This window comes from Mobula birostris, chromosome 30 (assembly GCF_030028105.1).
Source record: "Mobula birostris isolate sMobBir1 chromosome 30, sMobBir1.hap1, whole genome shotgun sequence".
Taxonomy (NCBI): domain Eukaryota; kingdom Metazoa; phylum Chordata; class Chondrichthyes; order Myliobatiformes; family Myliobatidae; genus Mobula; species Mobula birostris.
Window position 1 is genome coordinate 24,176,072 of NC_092399.1, and position 18,823 is coordinate 24,194,894.

The 18,823-nt window shown below is 39.8% G+C and overlaps 1 protein-coding gene across 1 annotated transcript; it reads right to left on the reverse strand.

The window, feature by feature from the left end:
* Window positions 1-1,452: 1,452 nt before the first annotated feature.
* dnali1 (dynein, axonemal, light intermediate chain 1) lies at window positions 1,453-18,555 on the reverse strand. The gene is made up of 6 exons (XM_072247056.1): window positions 17,830-18,555; window positions 11,686-11,819; window positions 5,811-5,980; window positions 4,437-4,615; window positions 3,168-3,332; window positions 1,453-2,383 (listed from the first exon to the last, which is right to left on the reverse strand). The coding sequence occupies exons 1-6, from the start codon at window positions 17,908-17,910 to the stop codon at window positions 2,348-2,350; spliced, it is 765 nt and encodes a 254-aa protein (XP_072103157.1). The 5' UTR covers window positions 17,911-18,555; the 3' UTR covers window positions 1,453-2,347.
* Between the last annotated feature and the right edge of the window lie 268 nt (window positions 18,556-18,823).

An 18,823-nucleotide genomic window follows, 5' to 3' on the forward strand; every position in this document is an offset into this window, starting at 1 on the left:
TGAAATCTATCAAATATTGAAAGGTCTAGAACTGGACGTGGAAGGAATGGATTCATTCGTAGGAGAGTCTAGGACTAGACGACACAGCCTCAGAACAGAAGAACGTCCTTCGTGAACAGAGATGATGGGGAATTTCTTTGGACAGAGGGTGGTAAATCTAAGGAATTCATTGCCGTAGCTGGTTGTGAAAGGCAAGCCAATGATTGCATTTAAACCTGAGGTTGATAGGTTCTTCATTAGCGCGGATGTCAAAGGTTATTGGAAAAGGCAGGAGAATGGGGTTCAGAAGAAAAATAAATCAGCTATGTTCAAATGGCAGAGCAACTCAATAGATCAAATGGCCCAATTCTGATCCTACGTCTTATGGTCCTACAAGCACAGGAGAAAATGTATTTTGTTTTGATTGTAGAACATTTGACTTCTAGGAGAAGCTTCAATTACTTTGGTTTCTCTGCATTTTTTTGTGCCCAACCCTGATAATACTATGTTATCAAACTTGACGGGTCACTTCGAAGTAAGATCTACCCGTGGATAGACCAGACCAGTTAATGAGAAATAGTAAATTGCTGGAAATACTCAGCAGGCTTGTCAGCAACCGTGAAGAGAAAATGTGCCCACCACCTTTGTACATTTTGAGTGTGCTAGCTGATTTTGAATAACACTGTGTTTTCAATCATTTTAAAATCAATTAACAAATGCCATTCTCTAATATCCTTGATTCGCAACCCTTTCAAAACCTCAATTAAAATCGTTTATGCTTCCCCAACACAAACGTCTACAAGTATTTCTAGTGGTAAAGATTATATTCAGGCTAGGGCATAAGCTGGGCTTTCTGTTTAAATTAACAATCATATTCTTTGATATTAATTCTACAAGAAGTAATTGGCATAACCTGTAAAGTCAATGGTACAAGAAACAATGACCCTTTTAATGCCCAGTTCTCTTTCTGTCTTGGGAAACCACAAGCAGCTACACAGTTGACACTTTCAGAAAATAGATGTATCAACTGAGCTATCTATCCATCTGACTCATTCATAAACAATGTCCACATTTAGTCACTAAACTAATAATTTATTATGTACTAATTAAAGCATGCTACATTGCAATATTTCTGTGAGTGGCACTTCATCTTTTTTTAAAATCATTTTTAGCAGCTTTGTAAATAACAAAGAAAAAAATCTGTGTCATTTTCACTGTGCATTGTCCAAATAGATGAATAAATTTGTACTTGGCCACGTTGTCTCTTTGGTATGACACAGCTTAAGATATTCTGTCTTGGAGAACCACAAACCAACATAGAATGTGTACGAATGCTTGTAAGTGTATAACTGAACAATTGATAGATGATTTTCTAATAAACTGAGTTCTTCAAATACAAGAAAGTTAAAAGAATTTATTAAAAGAAATAAGAACAGATACATTATTCTAAAATTTAAAACACAATTAGTACTGTAATTACAAATTACAAATTTTTATGAAAATAGTGTAATATGATTAAAGGAAAAGAAAGGATATAGATCAGAATCTCAATGCCTAAAGTTGTAATAAGGAGTCAATGGTTTGTAACTTTTGTCTCTCTCATAAATGCCAAAAAGATTCTAATCCGTATCAGTAGTTGATATTTGTGTTTATTGGGATTTTTTCTGTTAACCTTTATTTCATACATATTGCCTAGGTGAAATCAGTTGATAGAGCTGTGTGGTGTCTCAACTAGCAGATAACTTTCCAAAAGAGAATTTTAGATATTTGAAATCTTAAGACAGTAGTCTGAAGGATCACATAAATGTTGATGAAATGAAATCAATATCCTCACCTTTTCAAAACAAACTGTACATCTTTATGTCTTTCTGAGCGTTTTTAATTGAGCTGATTATGTTTGCTGATTTTAAAGGTTTACTGAGACTGACAATTGGACAGTCTTGAAGACTAGCTAATAATAATTTTAAAGAAGATACCTTTGAATGGGGATGTTTTACTTAAAACTGATTGTGGAATCATTGGTGTTGGAAATTATATTCCCAGCATTGTACAACATTTATTAATGGAATATTATGGTATTTCTGGTATTATAGTGAAGATGCAAAATTTAAACTGCCAAGAAAATGAACAAAGGCTGTCTATGGACCTGTGAGCTGAATGAGATTAACAGGAATCATAATTGATGTTGAAATAAATTATATAGGTAGCCACATGAAACAGTGCAGTGTATCTTGGCCCGGTTCCTACAAATAGCCTTCAGATCATTGAGATTCTTTTTCACAGACAACACTTTTGCCTGTATGGAAGTTGAACACTGCTTATGAATAGGATATTCAAAAGATTATTTCTGGAGAAAAACATGATGACTTCACTTCCTTGGGGAAATTATGCCTTCCAGTTGTGCCTAGAACAAGAGGAGACTTTTTAAGAACTCAATTTTCTTTTCCATTAATGGTACAAATATTAGTATATTATGTTGTTTTAACATACCATTTCTGACAATAACTACTGAGAATACAAGCATAATTTCAACACAGAACTAAATTAGCATGTTAAGAATTTCCACATGCTGGGTATTTTCATGTGCAAAGATATTTTAATTTATTTGAGGCTGATAATCAATTATATAAATTGATGAAAATTGACTTGAAGATACTAACTAATTCCAACGTTTCCAATTATAATGCTAATAGTAACCTGTCCACTCTAACAGTACTTCATCAGTGTTACAATTGAAACTAAGTGCCATATCTTAATAATTTAACAAGTGATGTACCTAATAATTGTTGACCAAGCAGAATAACATGTACACATAGCATGCTAGGGATGCAAAGTAGAAACTTCCTGCTGTTATTTTGTCCAATTACATTGAATCTTGATCAGCTTAATTAGTTCATTTTGTTGTGTCATGTAAACAACCTATTAAAATCTGATGAATTGATTGGACTAACTTTGGAGTTTAATCACAAGAATCCTAAACACCAACATTAACATTTGCATGATGATATTAGTGCAAAACAGAGGTAATGCATCCATTTTAACTAAAAAAGGAGGCACTAATTCTGGGTTACTAAAATGAATAAACATTTCCCAGTCGGCATGCAAATTTGCAAAGGATGATGTCACAGTAATGCACTTTATTTTCATTTTAAGTTGTCAGTGATGAGCTTTGATTTAATTTTGCTAACCTTCAATTGCTGATTGGTTCGTTTGAGAAACTGAATTTCCTCTGCATGCTTCTTCTCCTCCACTTGCCGCCTTTCATTCTCCCTTTTCTCGATTGCTTCACACTTCGCTTTCTGTTCATTGAGCTGTCTCTCCAAATCTTTCTTTTCTGCTTCCAGATCAATAATCTAGCAAGGGATACAATGAAATCCGAAATCATAATGTTAATTTTAATATCAAACATTTTTAATGTAATAAAGCCTTTGCAGATACAGTACCAATTCTTTTAAATGTCCCACTGATAGTAAGTGAAATTACGATGGGAATAATCTACACTGGTTTTTAGAGTTAAGAAGCATTACAGCAGAGAAACAGGTCGAACTGTTGTTCTGCTTAGTCCCATTAATCCACACCTGGACCGTAGACCTCCATACACCTCCCATCCATGTACTTATCCAAATATCTCTTCAATGTTGCAATGAAACCCACATCCACCACTTCTGCTGACAGCCTATTCCACACGCGCAACTTCTGAGTGAAGTTCCCCCTCCAGTTCCCTTTAAATATTTCACCTTTTACCCTTAACCTATACTCCAAGAGGTCCACAACCTTGTTGTGGTTTGGAGGCTTGCATGCCTCAATGACCCAAAGAGCTGGAGTCAGGGCTTTACACTTTGGCTTTTGGTAGGATTAAAGGGTAGAGGCCAGACAAAGTGTAGTCTACTGGTCCTCCAGGTTCAGGGGTTCAGCTCAGGGCTAACAACCCTGGCTGGCGGAGCAATATTGTTATGGAAACAGCAATGAGGAAACATCTGAGTGGCTCAGGACATACAGAGATGGAGGACCTTCATTGCTGCCCTAAACACCAGCAGGTGTGACAGGCAGTAAGTAAGTACCCCTTAACCTAAGACTTCTAGACTCACCCAACCTCAGTGGAAAAAGCTTGCTTGTATTATTCTGTCTATACCCCTCATAATTTTGTATATCTCTATCAAATCTCCTCTTATTCTCTTACACTTCAGGGAATAAAATCTTAGCCAATTCAATCATTCCCAATAACTCAAGTCCTACAAATCCTTGCATTCTGTTCATTTTAAGAAATGCATGTTTGTACTAGTGGTTTATCCAATTTTAGCTCTTCCACCTCAATCATACTGTTCCTACAAGAGCAATGAACAACTCTCCTCCAAGCAGGTGTAGGTTAATAATGCCAGCTGACCAAAAATCTATTTTTATTAATCCATTCATAGGAATCACTTAATTATAGTTTTTAGCCAACAGTAAATGTTTACTTTTTTCTCCATGTCAGTTTTGCCCTCTTCTGCTTGCAAAGCTTTCCTCATCCCGAAAGCGACACTGCTTTCATACAGTGTCTGATAGGCAGAGATGGTCATGCGGATCTCATCACGGACCCGCAGCAGCAGTAACCCACGCTCGGCACAGTTAATGGTGACTTGTCTGATCAGTTCATCTGCAGGAACACAAAGAATGAAAAACAGAACTCAGAAAAGAAAGCTTTGTCTCATATAGTCCATGTTCAGAATAGAACTCTTGATATTACAGGATAGTCAAGATAAATAACCTATTTCCAAACAACAGGAATTCTGCAGATGCTGGAAATTCAAGCAACACACATCAAAGTTGCTGGTGAACGCAGCAGGCCAGGCAGCACCTCTAGGAAGAGGTACAGTCGACATTTCAGGCCGAGACCCTAGGTCCTGACGAAGGGTCTCGGCCTGAAACGTCGACTGTACCTCTTCCTAAAGTTGCTGCCTGGCCTGCTGCGTTCACCAGCAACTTTGATATGAACCTATTTCCAAGCCTTCCTTACAGAGAAGGAAGCATAGAATCATAGAGCAATATGGGACAGATACTGGCCCTTCAGCTCAATGAGTTCACGTTGACTATTGTTCACCTAGTCTCAATATCCTGCATTTGACCCATATCCCTCAGGCTCCTCAACAGCTTCCACCTATCCAGGAGCTATTATTTTCTACCTATTTTGGTATAAAATATTAACAAGGAAATACAATTCACATTTATGTACTTTCTCCTACATTAAAGATAATGTCATCTCTAAGGCATACTCTTCCAATTTCAGAAAGTAGTAACAATGTGGTGATGAATTTGAATAGTTCGCCTTTTATCACAACTCACATTGCATCCAAACGTTATCACTGCTTATGGAATTGTTGAGTAACGTGTATAAGCATCTTTCCATGAAGCAAATGAGGTTACATTTAAAACATTTTTGATTAATTTAATGTAGTTGATTATAGTGGGAATGTAGATGCTAGACTTAGGAGGGCAAACTTCCTTTAGCTATTTTAATACATTTTGGGAACATGTGCCAAGTTGGCACAAGTATGAACAAAACTTATCGTTGGCAAATCTCAAACCAATGCCAGTTCAGATTCATCCTGGCAACAGGGGCTTGAGAACTGATGCTAACATTTGGCTCCTTTTGGTGTTTAAAGGCAATCCCTGCCAAGTAAAATGAAAGTTTTCAAAGTTCTCTATTCATTGTTTAGAAATTGATGATTTTACGTTGAATGTTTGTTTTTTTGTACAACAGCACCCAGTTTACTGAATTTCACTGTAAACCTTTATTAACATCAACGACTTTATTCATGTAACAAAAGATAAGAAGACAGACTGTAATCTACCAAAACACTGTGAGTAGAGCTCTCTGCGGACTGGACATATTCCCGTCTCTCGAGCTTGCCGCTGCTGCAGCTTCATATCCAGTTGTTCCTGCAGATGGACCACATCAATCCGAGTGCAGGGAGTGCTAGATACCTGCTGAATCCACATCTGTGAGTTCTCCGTCCATTCCCTGAAACATAATATAAATCAATCTAAGCTTGGAAGGCTCATCAACTACTTGAAGATTGGTTGTTGACTGATTTCATCCAGTTGGTGCTTTGACTAAGCTGGCATTTGCTGTATCAAAGTTCATACACAGAAAAACAATCCAGCACTGTTGGAATTTTAGTGGTGCTGATAAGTCAGCTTTACTGAACTATTGGATAACCTAACACTCTTTGGATTCACTTTTTTTAAATGTTATACAGTAGAATAATATCTTTTCCAGTGAAGCTGGTAAATTTATAGGGAACATACAAACAGGACAGGGCATGTTTCAAGGGTGTTTGGAAAACAGAACCAAATGAGTACAATGAACAGTAGGAGCCTGGATCCTGGGGTGTATCAAAGGAGTATGGGAGCTGGGGCCTTTGTGGGTATCACGGGAGCATGGAAAACAGTGCCTAATAAGCCAAAACGTTTAGGACGTTCAGGGTTACTGGATTACTGGAGTTTTACTTATTTTCTTCTGCAATTGTTCTGAAGCTAGTGAGAGTTGAGGGCCATAACTCACAGAGTGCAGCATGAATTGGAGATTAAGCAAAGGGAAGGCAGAGGTCCTGGTGGAGATAGAAATAGTTTCTGTAAGAGGCCACATCAATAAAGGGTTTTTAGGGCAGAATTCTCCAAACTGGTACTGACCAGAGAACGATGCATGGGGGAATCTGTGTTTCAATAACGGTGGCCTTACAGACAAGAGCAAGCATCTCTAAGGAAGAATCTGTCAATATGGTGGAGCTGGATTTTCAAATGAACATTTGATAAAGGACGGCACAGTAGCATAACACCGTCTGTTACTTCCTGTAAGGATTTTATACATTCTCCTTATGTCTGCATGGGATTCCTCCAAAGACATATGACTTAATGGTCACATGGGTGTGATTGGGTGACATGAGCCCATTGGGCTGGGAGAGCCTGCTACCCTGCTGAATCTCTAAATTGGGAGCGGGGGGAGGGGGTGCGGAGCACTTAGTGTTGGGAGTAATAAATTGCCATGAATAAATGGGTCTTTTTCAAGTTAACGCTACAGGGATTCCACAAGCACCATTACTGCTTGGTCAGCTATTTACAGTCGATAATTATTACCCATGAAAAGATAAAATGTATTTGATCAAGATTGGTGATGGTTCACAGCTAGATGGAAATGTACGCTGTGGGGAAGATGTATTGGAAGTTGGAGCTCCCCCTTCCACTGAGCTACACATGGGCTGCATCTCCTGATACCACTTGCAATTCCAAAGAAAAGCTGGAAAACAACAAAAAAAAGTGCTCTGAAGTTTAAAAAAATAGCCATTTGGAGAAGGGCAACGTCAATGGAATGAGAATAAATTTAACATAAATTAGAATCAGAGTTTAGCAGGCCACACCATACTTGAATAAGTGCATTTAAAGTGGAGATATTTCTACTACACTCTCAATACCTTCCTATAAATTTTAGTTAAAGCCAGAGCTCCGTGGATAACCAAAAAAGACAAGGCAGTGAAATAACGTAGAAATAGAGAGCAAATGACATTTGCCAGGTTGTTAACACAAGTGAGAAGCAGCTGATTACACAGAGTTCAGAGAAAAGGTGAGAAAGGAATGGTACAGAGAAGAAAATGGCAGCAAAACGTAAAGGGAAATCCAATAATATTTTGCAAGCATTTGAATAGGGAAAGGAAGAAGAGAGATGGGACTGACTGGAGACCAAGAAAGGAACTTACTTACAGAGGCAGAGCTGCACTGTCATCTTCAATGGACGATGCACATGTACTTAAGATCTCTCAGTCCCTATGTTCCCTTTGTGTTTTCTGTTTTATTTTCTTCCTTTTATTTCCTCCTTCATATTTTTCAGCAGTAGATTTCATATTCCACCAACCCATCCATTCCACCAATACTGTCTACATCTTTTTAAACTATGTTGTCCTCCTCACAATTCATTACCCTTCTACGATTTATGTTTGCAAATTTGGAAATTTTGCCCACTACATCTCAGCTAATACACTAAAATCCATTGAGAAAAATAACGGTCCAGGTACTGGTTCCTGGGAGACTCCACTGTACACTTCCCTCCATTGTGAAAAGTAACCTCACATTTCACTCTCTGTTCCAATTCACTATCCACAACGCCCCTTTTATTCCTTTTCCTTGCAGAGCAGACTCAATGGGGGAATGGCTAATTCTGTTCTTATGTCTCATGGCCTTATTCCACTGCCTTCAATTTTGTTGACAAGAATGTCTTGTTTGAATAACACACATCAAAGTTGCTGGTGAACGCAGCAGGCCAGGCAGCATCTCTAGGAAGAGGTACAGTCGACGTTTCGGGCCGAGACCCTTCGTCAGGACTAACTGAAAGAAGAGCTAGTAAGGCCCGAAACATCAACTGTACCTCTTCCTAGAGATGCTGCCTGGCCTGCTGCGTTCACCAGCAACTTTGATGTGTGTTGCTTGAAATTCCATATCTGCAGATTTCTTTGTGTTTGTGTCTTGTTTGAATGTTCATTTATTCTAAAACTTTAACTCTGTCTTTCTCGTTACATTTGCAATTGGATTTGCTGAGCACTTTCAGAATATGAGGCTGGATCAATACAAGCCTCTGAGAAAATAGTCTACTGAAATTAATAATGACTGGGTTGCATATCTTGGAGATGTCAAGTGCAACTTTCAGTGAAGAACTCAATGAATGAAAATACCAAGGGATCCTGTCAGTTCATAATTAGTTGAATTTACAACTGTGTAAATAGTTAATAAAATGTATAACATCACGTGTTATTACTTGTATTAATTTATACTTTTAGAAGGAAGAGAAGTGCTTTGTGTGTGAGTGGATGCCACCCCATCATGAAATCTTGCCCTCTGCTGATAATAAGGCAAATGGCAGCAGTCAATGCTGTTTGGGCATTGAAAATATTATTATGAGCAACACACACACAAAGTGCTGAAGGAACACAGCAAGTCAGGCTGCTTATAATGATGGGTCTGAGCCCAAGATGTTGACTGTGTACTCTAGCACTATCCGTCGTAGCCTACAATGAAACTGCTACCTTAAGACATTTAAACTGTGTTTTCCTATTTGTTTAATCAGTATGTTCCGTAACACTTCAATGCTAATTTATTTCTACTGATTTGAAAGCACTGCTGAGTCAGATTTTGCCACTGATCATTGATCAGAAAGTGATCTATCTACACCTAGGTTTACTTGATTAGAATACAGAGGACCAATTTCACTGGCCGGAAGCACTTCAGACTCCAGAAGTGTGGGCTCAACGGTAGAAGGGCATCAATGCACCGATGATCCTCACCCTTAGAACTGCTGACCACTGGCGATTCCCTGCTTCTAAGTTTACAGGTTATAGAACCAACAAATAATCTTTACATGTCTCATTTTTACCTTATAATTGACTATTAAAATTGAAGTAAATAATGTGGAAAATGTCAATATATTTAAAAGCAAGAGAAAATCTGCAGATACTGGAAATCCAAACAACACACAAGCAAAAGTCCTGATGAAGGGTCGCAGCCCAAAACGTTGGCTGTTTACTGTTTTCCATTGATGTTGCCTAGCCTGCTGAGTTCCTCCAGCATTTATGTGTGCTGCCAACATTATTAAAAGTGCCTCAAAACATTTAAATCACCCATAAATAATCAAAAACATAAAACCATTACAGTAAAATAACTGAAGTTCCCCTCTGTATGCTACTCCAGAGTTCTATCATCCCCATTAATGTCAATGGATTATTAGATCATACATCAAATCTAACCTCGGGCATGGTCTGAGAAGTGTTTCCTTCAGATAAAGGTGGGGAATTTCAGCAAGGCTGGGCTCCACCACTGGAATTTTGCAGCTGAATGTATAATGGATTTGCAATTCTTAATCTAGCAGTAAGTTCAGGCTTTTATTTGGAACCATGGACATAAACCTAAGGGATTTGGCCCAGGCATGAGGGTAATATTATTGCCTCATTTAAAAGTTATATGAACTGTTAAATGGCAATGCACTTACAGTGACTTTACCTCTGGAATGGACATTATATAGGATCACAGGATGAACAATTTCCCAATTGTCATTATGATCGGCACCACTTTAGCAGGATATTTATTGGGGGGGGGTAGTGGTGCATGGAGGTGAGATGCTATAGAACAGTGGGGTCGATTGAGAAAAAACATTGGAAAAATAACATTCATAAACACAGAGGATTCTGCCGATGCTGGAAACCCAGAGGAACACACACAATGCTGGAGGAATCAGCAGTCAGACAGCATCTATGGAAATGAATAAGCAGTCAACATTTCGGGCAAAGACCTTTCTACAGGACTGGAAAGGAAGGGGGAAGATGCTAGAAAAATGACTCTGCCCTCTTTAACATCAGTCCACCATGCTATCTGTCTGTTGTGGACCTGTTGATTCAAATCACAGTTAGCACACCACCATGTAGCAGACCTAAGGTGAAAACTAATTTTGATGCAGCCAAACTTGAGGAGGATTCTCCACAGTTCCTCTCAAATGATGGAGTCAAAAGCAACTGGGAGGTTATAAAAGGTCTCATTTAGGAGTTGGTGTTGCTCCTTGCATTTCCCTGGAGAGTTGTTGAATGGTGAATAACATGCCCATTGGCCTCTGGTTGAACAAACCCATTCAACGATTACTTCTTTGGTCCTGGGAGAAGGACCCTGGTAATGACTTTCCCCGTTCAGACAGAAGTGAGATCCTCAGCAGTTATTGTAATCAAATTTATTTCTGAGTTCCCCTGGTATAATTTTAATACCCAGGGTGCTGAATTTTTGCTTGATGCTATTCTTGATCAAGTTTCAGAATTTCAGCAGAGACTCTCCAGACTCAGTCAACAAGCTGTATTGTTTGTGCAGGTGCACCTTCAGAGGCCAAGCTCCAAGTGACAATCAGCATGTTTATCAAAAGGAATGTGAGAATGGGGCCAACACTAAACGTCCATGAACAAAGGTCCTCAAACCACCTTCTCCCTTTGCCCAACATCACACTTTAATAAAAAGATCCATAAGCAGCCATGTAACTTGGACCATAATGTCAAAGAAGGTAGCTTTCAATAATGAAACTCACCAGAGCCTACAATGTATTAGCAGAACATTTGGCTAATTGAGGTGAAAAATATATGAAGATCAAGATCTCGATCAGAATCAGGCTTATTATCACCAGCATGTGATGTGAAATTTGTTAACTTAGCAGCAGAAATCTGGTCAAAAGTTCGTGTTCTCATATTCATCAGAGATCCTTTCACCTTTGTACATTTCTAAAACATAGACCACCTATAGCAAGTAGGTCCAGATAGGTATAACTAATGCTGTCCCCAAAAAAATCATCCACAGTGGCTTCTCTCAGGCCAAGACCCTGAAGATCTAATTCTAACCAACTACTTCTAATTGTCCAGCAATGTTGTTCACATGTCTGATTCTAGATTCCTGAAACAGACACCGTTCTGAACTCTGGACCTACAACAGATTATCAGCAGGAAACAATTCAAGCATGTTTTCAAAGCAGTTCAATAAAATATCTTCTACACAAGATCCAAATGCCAGGATGAATTGAAATTAATTTGAAATATCCCATCAAACGAACAATGAAATGGATTGTACAACGTAATACTATCTTCTGCAAATTAGAATCTTCACACTTAACAGCCAAAGTCCTATTGATTTGTCTGAGAAATCCTACTGTCTTACCTGGGAGGCAAAATTGCATTTAAAATTTCTTCAGTCTGCTTGGTGGCATCAATTGAAAGTGGTTTGGGCTTTGGAGGACTTGGAATTGGTGATGTGGAAATGGGTTGCTGGGGACTCGCCTTCAAGGCACGAGCCTGAAATGATGTAAAAATAATTTACATGATGCAATGTAAAGCAGACATTTAGTGTATTGTAATCCCAGCAACTACTAATCCCTGGCAGCTGTTTTGGAGGAAAGATACTTCGAAACACCAAGAAACCCTTTCTGAAATGGGGACAATTCTGAGTGGAATTGCTTAACAGCTAATCAAAAACTTAGTGAAGAATGATTCCATTCATTGGTTTCAGTAGGATTTATATAGTCTAATATAACAATATGCTTCAATATTCTATACACTTTAATTGACTGCTGTATTTTATGTTACAAATGACACCATACAAAAAGCCAATAGTTGTGGGTAATTGAGAGGGTACAACCTTTCTCATCATCCTTAAACAAAGAAAATAGTTGGGCACAAGACAAATCAGGACAATTAAAATTTGTCTGTTATAGTAATTTTGGCATTGGGATTCTTGCCTCTGAGTGAGAAGGAAGTGAATACAAAGGACACCAAGGGATTTGAGCTCAATATATAAATGTGTTCTAAGGCTATTAGGAAGATATACTTTTATGTTTCAATTTTTAGAAGAAAATTTCAGCAAAAGATCTGTTTATTGGTAAAGGCTAACCAAGGGATTGTCAAATCAAATCTAGTTGTAAAATACGGGTGCTGTATTTGAATGTGCATGCTTAGAAATTAAATGTTGGGAGCTTTTCATTCAGTTGCTTATCTGTTTTCCAATAAAACACATTATTCCAAACTATGGGAACTTGATTCTGATGTGTATTTAATATTTCAGTAATGTTTGGGTAATATTGTTAATAAAAGGTTCGTCCATCGTCATTGATGAAGACCTCGACACCATTAGTACTTTTTACAAGGTCGAGTTGCTAGCTCGACACTCAACCTGGCACAGATGGAAAGCGTGCCTGGGAGCGGCTCGACTAGATTCAAACTCGGGAACCTTCACTCCCGGAGTCCGGCACTGATGTCACTGCGACACCAGCCGGCTTCGAGACTAGTGCTTGATTTGGATTTAAGTGAAGGAGAGTTGCGCAGCGTCAGCCTCACTCTCTCTTCCAAATTCCCATCTGGATCCAGTGGCAAGACAGAGTCGATACGGCTGGAGATGGGACTAGGCGCAGTGTATGACCAGGACATCTTCTGTGTCTTGTCCTGCTCTACACGTTCCACAACGCTTGCAGAGACCGCCTTCTTGACTGTTGGACCTACCATTGGTCTCGTCCGCTCAATCCGCCGGAGTCTGTCTTCACATGCTGGTATAGACAACTCCCTATCTCACTGAGGGTTTGAGACCTGTCGGCTACCCTCTATCCTATTGTAAATACATTGCTTGGGCAAGCATTCTTGTTCTTTAAAATAATTCACTATGGGTTATATGGAAAAATAAGTGAATTGTGAATCATGACACTACGATGTGATACATGCATGTCTCAAACAAACTAAGACCCATTCTCCTGGGTTCCTGTCTTTTTTCTTGCAATTTTTAAAAATGTTTTGAAGTTACAAAACATAACAGGTTCAAACTTTACCATTTACAGGGCATCCTTGCCTCTCTTACAGCAAGTTGCTAGAAAGCCTTTTCTGGCTACTAGAAATTTTCAGAACCATTCAGCAACTGTTCAGATATTGGACCAATTAACTAATAGTTTATGTTTACAACTGCAATTTTTGACATAAGATGCCAGGGAAAAAGCATAAACCGGAATATAGCTAAGATAAGCTTTGAGGATTCCATAGCAGCACAGACGTAACTTCAAAGGTGCAGGCAGGTCAAAGAAGATGATTTGTGAATAAATGATCAAGAGGGAATGGGTCCTCTGTAACACAAAACTACTATCCATGGTAGTGGCTTTCAGTTCTTCACCACAGTCTCATTCTAGGCTGCAAGAGACAATTTTCAGAATTGTCAGTCACATGAGTAAACAAATGCACTGTCCTGAACATATGGTCCTTGTTCTGGTCATTGCTGAGCAGTAAAAAGTTTTAACTAAACCACGACTTAATATCAGACCAGCAGCTGCACGGCACTACCATATTTACGGAATCAAATCGTACAAACATAATAATGGTATTGTCAAAAATACATGAGCTGATTTTATGCTTATAGAGAAGGGAGCTAATGATGGAAGAAAATACTGTACAGGGAAAAAATGATAAGACCATAAGACATAAGAGCAGAAGTAGGCCATTCGGCCAATCGAGTCTGCTCCATCATCTGGAGTCTTCTTCCAGTCATCCCCAACCCCTGCCTTCTCCCCATACCCTTTGGTGCTCTGGCTGATCAAGAACCTATTTATCTCTGCCTTAAATGCACCCAATGACTTGGCCTCCACAACTGCTCATGGCAACAAATTCCACAGATTTACCACCGTCTAACTAAAGTAATTTCTCTGCACCTCAGTTCTAAATGGACGTCCTTCAATCCTGAAATTGTGCCCTCTTGTCCCAGACTCCCCTACCATGCGAAATAACTTTGCCATATCTTATCTGTTCAGGCCCTTTAACATTTGGAATGTTTCTATGAGATCCCCCTCCTCATTCTCCTGAACTCCAGGGAATACAGCTCAAGAGCTGCCAGATGTTCCTCATACAGTAACCCTTTCACTCCTAGAATCATTCTCGTGAATCTTCTCTGAACCCTCTCCAATATCAGTATATCCTTTCTAAAATAAGGAGCCCAAAACTGCACACAATACTCCAAGTGTGGTCTCACGAGTGCCTTATAAAGCCTCAACATCACATCCCTGCTCTTATATTCTGTACCTCTAGGAATGAATGCCAACATTGCATTCGCCTTCTTCACCACCGACTCAACTTGGAGGTTAACCTTTAGGGTATCCTGCACAAGGACTCCCAAGTCCCTTTGCATCGCTGCATTTTGAATTCTCTCCCCATCTAAATAATAGTCTGCCCATTTATTTCTTCCACCAAAGTGCATGAGCATACACTTTCCAACATTGTATTTCATTTGCCTCTTCTTTGCCCATTCCCCTAAACTATCTAAGTCTCTCTGCAGGCTCTCTGTTTTCTCAACACTACCTGCTCCTCCACCTGTCTTTGTATCATTGACAAATTTAGCCACAAATCCATTAATCCCATAGTCCAAATCATTGTCATACATCGTAAAAAGCTGCGGTCCCAACACCGACCCCTGTGGAACTCCACTGGTAACCGGCAGCCAGCCAGAATAGGATCCCTTTATTCCCACTCTCTGTTTTCTGCTGATCAGCCAATGCTCCACCCTGTAATTCAATGGACTCTTATTTTGCTAAGCAGCCTCATGTGAGGCACCTTGTCCAAGGCCTTTTGAAAACCCAAATACACCACATCTACTGCATCCGCTTTGTCTACCATGTTTGTAATTTCTCAAAAAAATTGCAATAGGATAGTCAGACAGGATTTACCTTTCAGGAAACCATGCTGGCTTTGGCCTATCTTGTCATGTGCCTCCAGGTACTCCACAATCTCATCCCTAACAATCGATTCCAACAACTTCCCAACCACTGATGTCAGGCTACCAGGTCTGTAGTTTCCTTTCTGCTGCCTCCCACCCTTCTTAAATAGCGGAGTAATATTTGCAATTTTCCAGTTGTCCGGTACAATTCCAGAATCTATCGATTCTTGAAATATCATTGTTAATGCCTCCGCAATCTCTCCAGCTACTTCCTTTAGAACCCAAGGGTTCATTCCATCAGGTCCAAGAGATTTATACACTCTCAGACCAATAAGCTTCCTGAGCACCTTCTTAGTCATAATTTTCACTGCACATACTTAACTTCCCTGACACTCTTGAATGTCCGGTACATTGCAGATGTCTTCCACTGTGAAGACTGGTGCAAAATACGCATTCAGTTCCTCTGCCATCTCTGCGTCTCTCATTACAATATCTCCAGCATCAATTAATATTGGTCTTATATCTACCCTCAACTCTCTTTTACCCTTTATATACTTAAAAAAACTTCTAGTATCTTCTTTGATATTAGTCGCCAGCTTCCTTTCATAATTCATCTTTTCCTTCCTAATGACCTTTGTAGTTTCCTTCTGCAAGTTTTTAAAAGCTTCCCAATCCTCTATCTTCCCACTATCTTTGGCTTCCTTGGATGCCCTCTCTTTTGCTTTTATTTTGGCTCTGACTTCACTTGTCAGCCACGGTAATATCCTTCTTCCATTCAAAAATTTCTTCTTGTTTGGAATGTATCTGTCTTGCACTTCCCTCATTTTTCACAGAAACTCCAGCCATTGTTGCTCTGCTGTCCTTCCTGCTAGTGTCTCTCTCCAGTCAACTTTGGCCAGATCCCCTCTCATGCCATTGTAATTTCCTTTATTCCACTGAAATACCGACACATTGGAATTTCGTTTCTCCTTCTTAAATCTCAAAGTGAACTCCATCATATTGTGATCACTGTTCCCCAAGGGTCCCTTAACCTTAAGCTCTCTTATCACCTCCGGATCATTGCACAACACCTAATCCAGTACAGCCGATCCCCTACTGGGCTCAACAACAAGCTGTTCTAAAAAGCCATCCCTTAGATATTTTACAAATTCTCTCTCTGGAGGTCCAGTGCTGACCTGGTTTTCCCAATCTACGTTCATGCTAAAATCCCCAATGATTATCATGACATTGCCCTTCTGACATGCCTTTTCTATCTCCTGCTGTAATATGTAATCCACATCCCAGCTGCTGTTTGCAGGCCTGTATACAACTGCCATTCGAGTCCTTTTACCTTTGCCATTTCTTAACTCAACCCATAGAGACTCTACACCTTCCAATCCTATGTCATCCCTTTCTAACAATTTAAAATTATTTCTTATACACAGAGTCACACCATCCCCTCTGCCTACTAACCTATCTTTCCGATACACCGTATATCCTTAAACGTTCAACTCCCAATGTCAGCCATCCTTTAGCCAAATTTCAGAGATGGCCACAACGTCATACTTGCCAATCTGTAGCTGAATTTCAAGATCATCCATTTTATTTGTGATGTGTTGTATAGTTGAGGCAAGTAGAGAACTGAGGGCGGTACATTGAAGACAGTCGAAAGTCAGAGGAATGCAGAGGAGTACACTGGATATAATTAAATATCTTAGCAAGGATACTTGCAAGAATTAGGACTTAAGGAACAGATTGAGTAAGTTGAGTGATATATAGAGAGCATAATTTTATAAATAAAATGATTTTTTCAACAAAACTGTAGTTTGAGAGTATCGTCCACTAGTGTACAGGGACAGTACGTGAGGAAAATCAGTAATAAAAATTTTGCAGGCACTAGGTTGAAGGTCTTGTAATAGACATTCTTTTTGTTAATGAATTGTCTGACAGGGAACAGAAGCTGCTCCCAACATGTTTGCCAACATTTCCAAAACATTTCCATTACGAGTAATTGGATGGTGGCAAATATAACAGGAGTGGAATGGATAGTCATAGTCATACTTTATTGATCCCGGGGGAAATTGGTTTTTGTTACAGTTGCAGCATAAATAATAAATAGTAATAGAACCATAAATAATTAAACAGTAATATGTAAATTATGCCAGGAAATAAAGTCCAGGGCCACCCTATTGGCTCAGAGTGTCTGACCCTCCAAGGGAGGAGTTGTAAAGTTTGATGGCCACAGGCAGGAATGACTTCCTATGACACTCTGTGCTGCATCTTGGTGGAATGAGTCTCTGGCTGAATGTACTCCTGTGCCCAACCAGTACATTATGTAGTGGATGGGAGACATTGTCCCAGATGGCATGCAACGGACAGCATCCTCTTTTCAGACACTACCGTCAGGGAGTCCAGTTCCATCCCCACAACATCACTGGCCTTACGAATGAGTTTGTTGATTCTGTTGGTGTCTGCTACCCTCAGCCTGCTGCCCCAGCACACAACAGCAAACAGGATAATTGTAGATGTTGGATTTGCTGAGGTTAGTGAGCAAGCTCACATGGGTTATTCCCAAGGACCAGCTAAGTAAAGCCATAAACCAGAGCATTGATGGAGGTTTACAAGTTAAAACCGCAAACTGCTCACCTTAGCTGATTTTTTCTCCGTGTTCCTACTGACGAGCAGTGGATGATCATATTTCAGCAGAGAGTCTATTGGGGGAATCATTTCTGCTGCTCAGATCTGCCTAGTTTCTTCTTGTTTATCTACTTCTCTGATCCGTCTCTCTTGTTTTACCAGTTGTTCTTTCTATCCCACTTTATTTTGGCGTCTCCTATATCCCTATCTGTCTCTATTTATGTTTATCTCTCCCACTCACTGTCCAGATTTACTTGTCTTTTCCCAGCCTGTCCAAATTTCTGTCTCACACACACATACTCACTGAGCCCTGCTCTATCTCCTCCTTCCTGGTTCCCCCTATCCTGCTCTGACCTGTCCTCTTTCTCATCTATAAGTTTATACCAGTCTCTTTTGCTGCCCGTCCTAGCAGTCCGACTCTCGCTTTCTTCTTCAGTCTTAGTCTCTATCTCTTGCTCTGTCCTGCTCTTTCACTTTCTCTCTCTATCCACTCTCTGTATATATTTATTGCTCTCCCTCTCTCTACCCACTATCTCTATCCCTCTTATCTATTTCTTTCTATTCAACTATTTTCTCCTTCAATATATCCTTGTTTTTTTCTAACCAGCTCTTGATCTACCTATCTATCCCTTTCTATGTATTTCTAGTTCTCCCCTAACCCTCTAACTCACTCCCCCTATCAATATATCCCTTCTATAAGCGTTTTCTCCCTTTTTTCTATCCCTACCTATACCCCTTCTTTCCCCCCTCCCCCTCCTTTTCCTCTCTCTCCCTTTATTTCTCTTCCGTTCTGTCTATCTCTGTCAACACCCCCTATATCTCTCCCTCACGCTTCCCCTTTCCCTCTCCTGTGTATGCACCTCTCTCCCTCTCCGTTTCCAGGCGCAGCCAACGCGTCGTTTCCATGGAAACAAAACTTGGCAACGGCCCTGGTAGACGTCCGGTGCTCCCACGACAGCGGTCCGGAGGGAAACCGCGGCCCGGCACCCGCGGGAGAACAGAC

Coding starts and splice junctions, on each gene's coding strand:
- dnali1 (XM_072247056.1), bottom strand. CDS start 17,910: ATGATTCCCCCAATAGACTCTCTGCTGAAATATGATCATCCACTGCTC. Junction 4,616..5,810: donor GCTCTACTCACAGTGTTTTG/GTAGATTACAGT, acceptor GTGTTCCTGCAG/ATGAACTGATCAGACAAGTC. Junction 2,384..3,167: donor GAACCAATCAGCAATTGAAG/GTTAGCAAAATT, acceptor CTCTTGTTCTAG/GCACAACTGGAAGGCATAAT.